The sequence below is a fragment of the Hippoglossus stenolepis genome, chromosome 12, assembly GCF_022539355.2.
Source record: "Hippoglossus stenolepis isolate QCI-W04-F060 chromosome 12, HSTE1.2, whole genome shotgun sequence".
NCBI lineage: Eukaryota > Metazoa > Chordata > Actinopteri > Pleuronectiformes > Pleuronectidae > Hippoglossus > Hippoglossus stenolepis.
Window position 1 is genome coordinate 25,058,326 of NC_061494.1, and position 10,470 is coordinate 25,068,795.

Below are 10,470 nucleotides of genomic sequence, written 5' to 3' on the forward strand. Positions count from 1 at the left end.
ATTTAATTTTTTCAGGCAAATGAATTGGCTTTTTGAGGGCTTCAACAAGTTCAAATAGTTACCAAAGTTTGCAGAAAATTTAAAAGTGTTGAAAATGTACGTATTCTGGAGTAATTTTAAATGGGCGTGGCAAAATGGCTCAACAGCGCCCCCTGGAACGCGTTCACATTGACCGATCTTCACAAAAATCGATACACAGGTGTATCATGACCAGACAAACAAAAAAGTCTATAGGTGCAATTTGAAAAACGCAACAGGAAGCCCGCCATTTTGCATTTAGTGGCCATTTTTCACATTTTTCACAATTTTACTTTGACGTACTTGTCCCAGGGCTTTCATCAGATCAACTTCAAATTGAGATGAGTGTCATCTAAACAAGATGGAGATAAAAACTACCTCAAAGATCGATTTTTCGTCACACGGTGTGACCGTGCCACGTGGCGTCAAGGTTTGATTACACGCCATCAAAACACGAGGTTCTGTATCTTGTTTATTATATATTTTCTTTAATTGAAACATGATCTGGAATATGGGCTATACAAATAAAATTTGATTGATTTATTGATGATCTGATATTTAATTTCTGTCAGCACTAGAATCTTAGTTCTACGGACATTTAGTGATTTTTGTTTCCAAACTGTAGACTGAAAGAAATGTTTTATGTTTTCTTTATCTGACGATGAAACGATTTCATTCATGGTTCACTTGTTTGTGAAAATTGTGAAATCCAGACTTTTAATAGATTTGAGTTTTTACAGAGCGTCTCATTACCTGGAGAGTTTCAGGCTGATGTGGGGAGAGAGGTTCTCTGCTTCATCACATATAAACAGCTGGTCTATGGACATAAACTCTATAAATGTAATTTATCACTTTACAGTGTAAATACTGAAAAATAATTGATGGTTTAAAATCTCCCCCTCTGTCTGTCTGTCTCTCTCTCTCTCTGTCTGTCTCTCTCTCTCTGTGTCAGAGTGCATGCTGGGAGTAAGTGGGGTGAGTGCTGTGGAGAACTAATCAGATTGTTCAATTTTGTTTCTGTTTCTTTTTGCTCTTTCTTCCTTACTTATAGCAGTAGTGGTGTGTTTGTGTAGTAGCAGTAGTAGTGTGTAGTAGTGTGTAGTAGTGTGTAGTAGTGTAGTTGGTGGAGGTGCTGGCTGCCGGTGTGTCTGTGCAGCGTGGCTGCAAACTAACACGCCGACCCACCATCAAACTGTGTCCGGCTGTGGACTGCTCTGTCCAGGTTCAAAACACTGGCAGAGTGTAGCCTGTGCTACAGGATGATGGACAATGTGCTTGCTTTTAGACACATGGGCTGTTGGGGGGGATTTTATTTTCTCTGGGAGAAGATGAGGATCTGACTATTCATCTCTAATTAGAGATTTACTTTGATTTTGATTGTGTTTTTTAAAAAAAAACCTATTTATTAACCTTGTTTTGTGGTTTTGCATTTGGTGGATTATGTGACAAAGCTCTCTCCCTCTCTCTCTCTCTCCCACCCCCATCTCTCTCTCTGTGTCTCTCCCACCCCCTCTCTCCCCCCCTCGCTCCCTCTCCCACCCGCCATCTCTCTCTCTCTCTGTCTCTCTCCCCCTCGCTCCCTCTCCCACCCGCCATCTCTCTCTCTCTCTCTCTCTCTCCCTCCCTTCTCTCTCTCTCCCTCCCTCCCCCTTCTCTCTCTCCCCCTCGCTCCCTCTCCCACCCCCATCTCTCTCCTCTCTTGCTCTCTCTCTCCCCCTGCCCTCTCACCCGCATCTCTCTCTCTCTTCTCTCTCTCTCTCCTCGCTCCCTCTCCCACCCACCATCTCTCTCTCTCTCTCTCTCTCTCTCTCTCCCTCCCTCCCCTTCTCTCTCTGTGTCTCTCCTCTCTCTCTCTCTCTCCCCCTCTCTCTCCCCTCGCTCCTCTCCCACCCCCATCTCTCTCTCTGTCTCTCTCCCCTCGCTCCTCTCCCACCCACCATCTCTCTCTCTCTCTCTCTCTCTCTCCCTCCCTCCCCCCTTCTCTCTCGGTGTCTCTCTCTCTCTCTCTCTCTCTCTGAGTCTCTCTCCCTTTCTCTCTCCCCTCTCTCCTCTCTCTCTCCCTCCCCTTCTCTCTCGGTCTCTCTCTCTCTCTCTCTCTCTCCTCCTCTTCTTCTCCTCCATCACTTGTTCTCTACAGGAGAATCCTCCTCCTCATCCACCGACCACACGGACTCCTGCCTGCCCGCCTGCCCGCCTGCCTCTCTCCTCTCTCGGCTGTCTGTGTCGCGGAGCACCGGACCTTCTTACCGGGACTCTCGGTTCTCCACGCCGATCAGAACGCAGTGCAGGGCGGCTGCAGAGCGGAGGGGGGGTCGGATGGACGGATGCGGGGTCTCGTGTCTCACCTTGGGAGGTGAGTGTGCGTGACGCGTGTGTGCGCGTTTGTCCTCTCGTGATCAGGACGCGTGTAACCGGTATGACGTCAGAGCCGATGACACTGTCGGTATTCAAGTGATGAGATCTGACTGTGTGTGTGTGTGTGTGTGTGAGAGAGAGTTTGTGTGTGTGTGTGAGTGAGTGAGAGTGTGTGTGTGAGTGTTTGTGTGTGTGTGAGAGTGTGTTAGTGTGTGAGTGGGCGAGTGAGTGAGTGTGTGTGTGAAGCAGAAACTGATGGAGGATTTTAACAGGATTTATTGTTTATTTGTTGCTGATCTTCCAAAAAAGCAGCTGAATCGACGGTGATCAGCTTTTGTTTGTAGTGAACTCAGTGATGAACAAAAAACTGTCACTGGATCATGTGACACTGAAAGAAAATTTAAAACATCAAGATTCTACATAAAATTCTGCAGAATCTGAATTCTATGGTTTCTCTGTGGATGACATTATCAGGAAGTGATGTCATACTTAGTCTCATGTGTAAACATCAGTGATCATCCTGCTGAACATGAATCAATAAAAATGTTTTTCTGTTTGTCAGGAGAGCTCAGCCTGCATTACCTGACCCCTGACCTCTGACATGTCACCTCTGATGCCTGACTACTGAGTGATACCTCAGAGGAGGAGTGACCAGCAGGCGGGATGGAGGGAGAAGGAGAGGACCAGAGTCGAGGAGAAGAGGCTGAAACCTTCTCTACAGTGGGGTCATCTTTAGCCCGAGGAGGAGGAGGAGGAGGTGGCGACTGCAGACAAAATTGCCTCATTAACACCCACAGGCTGGGGGTGGAGCCACGAGAGAATCGGATGTCTGTGTACTCAGCTCCTCAGTATCAGGGTCATGTGGTGGTGAGTGCCCCCCCTCAGCAGGAGCATGGCGGCACTCCTACTCAGCTCCTGAACCCTAGTGCCCTCCTCCCTCACCAGGTGGTGGTGGACCCCCACCTCAGGCCGACCCCAGCCTTCCTCCCCTGCCTAGACGGTATCCTGCAGGCATGGGGGGAGGCAGGGGGAGGTGACTGCTGCGAGACCACCTTCATTGAGGGGCTTGTTCCTGATGCTTCCTCGTCCTGCGCCGCCACCGCAAAGGAGGCGATGCTGTTCACTGAGGGGAGGTTTCTGAATTTTCCTAGAGATAACACAAAGATTCACACGTTGTCGTACGAAATCGACGATGACGATGAGTTCCAGGAGCTGGAGGTAAAAACTTTCATTTAGAGAAGGCTCATTAAGAGAAGTGTGTTGTCAGCTTAGAGAGTGATTTTAGTTGAATTCAGAAGAGAAAGAGCACGCACCTGTTCTCAGGTCACTTTGTGTTTTACTCCCTGGTCTATAGATGAATGATGTCACAGGATGCTGCAGTCGGTCGTTTTTCTTTTAGAATAAGTTGACGTTAAATCATCAGGTTTGGTTTTGGAGGGAACATGAATTTCATCATAATAGTCAGATTCTACACACTGAAAACTGACGTAGACTCTGAGAAGAGGGGGGGGGGAGATACCACAGTGTGATTGACAGCTGGTAATGTACAATGGGGGCAGGTGGCACGTGTAGGTAGGCTGAACAAAAGGTCAAACTGAGGCTTCAGAACAGCAGCGCACAAACCAACAGGTGATGTCACGGTGAAGGTTGATACTTGATTCATCCTCTATCCGGTAATTAGTTACTTTTACTGTTACTTTACTCTGAAAGTCACAGAGTGGAATCAGTTTTGGTGTTGTGTAAGTAAACGTCATAGAGAAAAGATGAAGGATGTTCAGTGACCTCACAATACATCTATAATATATCTAATCTGTCAGAATGTCTGTATTTATATAAAGAAAATGGATTCAAACAAAGAAACCTTCAGACAATACTCAGGGCTGAAAACCCTGCATTCTGACTGACAGGAGAATAAATGTTTGTCACAAATACAGTTCATCCAGAGTGACCTGTGTGTGTGTGTGTGTATGTTTTCAGAGTGATTACTCCAGCGAATCAGAGAGCGAGGACACCTTCCTGTTAATACCTCCCAGAGATCACCTCGGTCTCAGCGTCTTCTCCATGCTCTGCTGCTTCTGGCCACTGGGCATCGCAGCGTTCTACCTGTCACACAAGGTGAGGACACACACACACACAAACACAAACACACACCTTGTATAAGTTATCTGCAGTCAGCTGGAGGATGCTTCATGTGTCAAAAGATAATTACTTAGTGACACATGTAGTTTTAAATGAAGCAGCTGTAAGTATACATATATTATATATTATATATTTAAGTATAAACTGAAAAACAATTGAAAATGATCAACAGGTTTTAATAATGACAAATCAATCAGCTTTCTGATTATTAGTTAAATGTTCCTGTCAAACTTTATTGTTGTTTATAGTTGTGTTGTAAGAATGGACGTGTGTGTTTGTCTTTATATCAGAATCTCATGCAAGAGTGGCAGATGTGGTTTCCACGGAAACTGCACATCTAACGCTCCAAAAAAAAACAGGGCTGGTTGCCAGTGGCAACGTTTCCCACGATGAAAAATCCACTGAAAACAGAATGAGGAGGAGGAGGAGGAGAGGAAGATAGTCACATTAAAGGAACAGTTCACCATCAACAGGAAAACATGGTCATCAGTGTTCTGGAGGTTTTCTGGAAACTGGTGAAAGGAGAACTCAGACAGCAGCTGATGTCTTACGCAGAAGATTTTAATGTAGACTTGATGCATCAAGGAGACCAGAAGGTGAAACAATATATAAACGCTAACAGAGCAACATGAGCAACTGTCTCCACCAAGTCCGAAGATGTCTCCCACAGCCTCCCAGTATATCTCCCTCACCCTGCGTCACCCACTCCAACAGCACATCCATGAATGTCACTCTCTATATTACATGGAGGTGTTCGCATCCTATTGGATAGTTAAGCCTAAAGTATGCATAACTAAATCACATTGTGTCCTTGCATCTTGCCACTGGTGAAATACGCAAAAAAAGAGTTAAAGTTGGTGAGAGTTGAAGGTGGTGTCTCTCTGTCTGGCTCATCTGAGTTAGATATGAAAGTCCCTCAACGTAGACACAACAATGCACTGTTGTTAACGCACATTTAGTATATTTCATATTGTATTTTATATATTTTGTAAATCTTATAAGATTATATTTCTAATCTTGCATGGAGCTATTGGAACAAACACAATTTCCCCCTGGGATCAATAAGGTATTTCTGATTCTGATTCTGATAACCTAACCTTGGGTCCTGCTTAGAGAAGGGAGTATGTGTGGAATTTAGACAGGCACTATTCTCCTGGACAGATATGATGTGTAATATACAACATACATAATATATAGTGGCATATACAGTAATGTGTGAGGATGTTCAAAAATTCCTTAACAATCAGCTCCGCTCTAATAATAACAATAATTATTAATGGTATTGTACAGTGTCTCAATTCAGCAGAGGCCTGAGGAGGATTGAGACTGTCTGTTCTTCCTATTGTGTCACCAGCAGCCGTCTAGCACCGAAGCTTCGGACGAAAATAATCTTCGGTTGATTAAAAACGATTAAAATATGTTTTTTAACATTTGTACTGTTAGCTGTTCATGGGGTTAGGGTGAGATGGTAGAGATGGTGCATGACTCTAGAACCACAAGAGAACCTGTGTTTTGGGAGTGCAGTGATCTATTTGGATAATACAGTGTTATGAGCTCTTTGATATATGAAGGGTTTGATTGTTAAGGACTTTCTATGTGAGGAGCAGGATCTTGATATTCTGAGTTTTACAGGGAGCCAATGCAGAGAAGCTAAGAGCAGTAATATGATCTCTCCTAGTTCCGGTCAGCACTCGTGCTGCAGCATCTTGGACCAACTGGAGGCTTTTCACAGACTTACTGGGACGTCCTGATAATAAAGAGTCACACTGATCCAGTCTAGAGGGAACAAATGGACGAGTTTCTCAGCTTCCTTCTGAGACAGGATGTTCCTAATGTTCATAATACTGTGCAGGTGGAAGAAAGCTGTCCTAGAGACTTGTTTTATATGTGGGTCACGTGTCCTGGTCCTAACTCAAGGTTCCTCACAGTGGAGCTGGGGGCCAAGCTAACACCAAGGGGACTATCTGGTCAGACAGTGTTTCTCTCAGATGTTTAGGGACAATTACAATGAGCTCAGTGCTGTAGTTAGTTATATGGTTTCTGTAATAGACCAGGTGTCTGTGCTTTTCATGGCGGTGGTGAATTGATTCCCTGATGGTTATAATTTCATTTGAAAGAAGTTCATGAAATTATTGCTCCTCAGAGGAATAGATGGATCAGTAGAGCTGTGACTCTCTGTCAGGTACAGAGCTGAAGAGGAACCTGGGCTTCTTGTTATTTTCTTCTAGTAATAATTTATAAATAGTACAATATAAATAGTAATTAAAACAAAACTCAGAATCGAATTGGCTGCTTATGTACTGCCACATGATCTAATATTGAAACAACATGTATTCATTTGTTTAATGCAGAACTCACTCAGGTGATAATTACCTCTGATTCAAATAACTACAAAAAACAACTAGAATTAAAGCACAAAGCATTGAAGCTAGACCATAGGTGTGCACATAGCCTATGCAATGGGGCAGAGCATTCATAGTTGTGTGTAGGTTTGTGTGAGTCGTGCTATAATTACACCACCGAAACACTAGTGAGGGGGGGTATGGCGTAGGGCTCTATGTAGGGTACACATCTATGCATAGGCTACGGCGTAGCTTCAACACAGAAGCATGAATTGGGCTTAATGCTCTGTGGCCGTGTTCCTCTGTCTGTCTAACCCTGTGATTGTTTACATAAAAGGTATTTAAGAAAAGTGATTGTGTGTATTTTTGGTGAAAGGTATCACTTCACTGTATATAGTGTATCACTTTACTGACATGGTGTTCTGATAGATCACATTCACAAGAACATGAGGTCACACTGACCTTTGAGCTTTGACCACTAAAATCTAATCAGTTCATCTGTGAGTCTCTCACACACACACACACACACAAGAGAAGACAGAGAGGGAGTTAGCAGTTAGCTGCTGTGTTAGTGCCCAGGCTAACAACAGGAAGTGTCTTATCAACAGTGTGTGAATGTAGCATCATCACAGTGTTTGCATTTCAATAAAAGTTTTTCCTGTTTGCTTCCTCCTCAGACCAATAAGTCGGTGTCTAAAGGAGACTTCCATCTTGCCAGCTCCAGCTCGAGGAGGGCTCTCTTCCTGGCCGTATTGTCAATCACTATTGGGACAGGTATCTATGTGGGTGTGGGCGTGGCACTCATCGCCTACCTTTCCAAGAACCACCACTGGTAGTGATGGAAACTACGCCCTGTTCTCAACCTGGACTCTGGCCTCAGGTGAGCGTTTCCTCAGCAGGTCGGCTCAGGAGGACGAGACTGGTGTTGCTGGAGCTATTAAAGACTTCAACCTGAAAGCTTTGAACCAATCAGATCCCAGGATCTGTGTGAGGAACTGTGGGAGTTTGGAACCAAGTGGAATAAACAAAGCTTTAGCTCCCGTTTTTCTGTGTGTTTCCAGTGTTTATTTCTCCTTCTGGATCCCTGAGACTGTATCACTTGAACTTGATGGATAATTTCTTGTCAAACCGTTGATTTTTTGTTTGACAAAATAAAAACTGTTAAACTTGCTTTTTTCTCATCGAATGTGTATTTTCTTCTTGTTTTCTGAATCATCTTGACGTTAAAACAAAAACAAATTTAACGAGAACAATTTGATGAAATATCTGATCAATAAACTGTCTGCAACATTAAACCCCACCCACCTGTGTTATCTTAGGTTACAGGGTGATGGAAACAAACGTTGCTCTGCAGGGAGTCAGATGATCTGACAGGTGTCATGTTTACAAGGTGGAGCTTGGACAGAAAGCTGAGCGAGACACTCTTCTCTTTCTCGTCCCCATGGCAATGGTTATGTACCTGAACTGCCCCAAGGGGGTGCTGTTGCATAGCTAAACAGAACACACATTTGAGGGACAGAACAGTAAGTGTAGAAGGATCATTTATTTAAATTTGTGCACAGTTTTATCAGGGTTAGGGTAGGGTTAGGGTTAGAAAAAATATCTCGATGACTCCCCGCTGGCCCGACGACTGGGCAGTTTGAACTAGGGAGTCAAAGGCAATGCACTGGCCCACGCACGTCATCGAGTACTCTCCATTCACCTATCCCTTGCCTGAAATGGCTTTTGATATGAGTTGGTTTAATATGAACGTATTTTGTTTTGGGATATTGTCTTTAAAAAAACTGGTTTAAGTTTTGTTGATATTTTAACTTTCATTGTAAGTGCTTCGTTTTTGTTGTTTTCGGCTGATATTTCATGATTTATTGATTCTCATTCCATTGTTTGAATTATTGGTTGTTTAATTTGACGGAGTTGGTTGACTATTATTTCTATAGATACTATTTTAATTTCCTAATTTTACATTATGGAACACATCATCAGTAGGACCTCAGGATCATCGGGTGTTTCGCCATCATCACTAGACACCCTCTCCCGAGGAAGGCCCCGCCAGGTTGATCAAGCCCCAGGGTGTGTCTAACTAAGTTTTATTATAATCTAATTCTAAGATAATTCTAGGAAAAGGATTCACGGTTTGTTAAGGATCAACTGTTAGTGTTTGAATTAATATTTAAGGATAAATTGGTTTGGGCTTGATTAGAGTTAAGATTAATATAAAGGACTAAAGGTTAGGCTTAGGCATGGGGTTGGTGTCTGTTAGGTTTAGGCGAGAATTAACTTGGTTAGGTTTAGGCGTAGAATTAACTGGTTAGGTTTAGGAGTTAAGGTATTGATTACTAGGATAATGGTTAAGATTAGGAATTAAGGTCATGCTGAGGCCTCTGGCTCTGGCTCTGAGTTTCAGCCCAGTGGAGACTCTGGGATGACATCCTTTAAATTCTGGTTCTCTTCAGTAGGTGGAGTTGGATAATAACTGAGCTCATACTCACTCTGCTCAGTGCCCAGTCGGGTTGGAACATCGGTTTCATCCTTCTGTTGGTTTTGGAGAAAGGCCACACGCCGTGAAGCTCAAACCCAAAGCTCAAAAAGTCCTCCACTGGGAATGATGGAGCTCCCCCTAAAAAGTTCCTGTGTCCTACACCGCACGACTCCAGGGAACTTCTGAGCAATGTTTGTGTCACTTACACCGCAAGACATGCTTTAGTATTGTTACAACAGACTCATCTTGATTTTCCATGGATTGATCTAAAGAGCTGATTCTCTTGTGGGGCAGGTGTAGTCTGTGTGTACACTTACTCATGGTTTTGCTGAGTTTGGAATTTTATATTATAAAAGGATCTTAATTAAGAGAACTCCCTCTAGGATGGTAAATATCCTATAATTTTAAGTTTGGGTATTATATGCAGAGATATTTTAAGAAAAGTGATGTTAAGGAAACAACCTATAATGCATTGCAGGAGAAGTGTGTCTCCTGGTAAAAGAGTCTATGAGAAACATGTCAAACTTGTTTAAAATTGAATAATTGTGACCTAAACAGTCAAACTATTAGAGAATTAGGTAGGACCCATCTATATGAATTATTTATCCAATTGGTTAATAGTCTCTTGGATTTCATTCGCGAAGTACATTAAGTTTCTATTTTATTCAGTTCGGAGTGGCTTGTAATTATTATCTCTTCCTTAGTGTGCCAGTAGGGTAGTGTTTGTCTGACAAACTAATATAAATTGGCACTAATCATTCAATTAATAAATAAATAAATAATTAAATAATTAAAAATCTTAAATTAGAGAAATTCCTCTGGGTGATATTTTTCTGATCAAGTGGATTTATTTTGCAGATAAGAGGAGAGGACTTGACTAGACTTGTTTTATAAACCAATCCCATCATCCTTTAGGAGTAATGACCAATCAGTAGACACGGTCTCTTTATTAAGTTAAAACACCTTTGTAATGTCTGTAAAATTATTTATTATCATAAGAATTTAATCCAAATGTTGAGTGATTAAGTAGGGTCCATCCTTACTAAATAATCAATTTATTGGTTAATTATTCCACTGAAATTATCTGTTAATTAAATTTAGCTGTTAAAAATGATAAAACTACATATTCTTAATTTT

General features: G+C 42.6%; 1 protein-coding gene across 1 annotated transcript; it reads left to right on the forward strand.

Moving 5' to 3' along the window:
• Positions 1–2,065: 2,065 nt before the first annotated feature.
• On the forward strand, positions 2,066–8,025 carry LOC118119124 (synapse differentiation-inducing gene protein 1). Its single transcript, XM_047342236.1, has 4 exons — positions 2,066–2,371; positions 2,936–3,591; positions 4,351–4,488; positions 7,532–8,025. The coding sequence occupies exons 2-4, from the start codon at positions 3,037–3,039 to the stop codon at positions 7,688–7,690; spliced, it is 852 nt and encodes a 283-aa protein (XP_047198192.1). The 5' UTR covers positions 2,066–2,371; positions 2,936–3,036; the 3' UTR covers positions 7,691–8,025.
• The last annotated feature ends 2,445 nt before the right edge of the window (positions 8,026–10,470 follow it).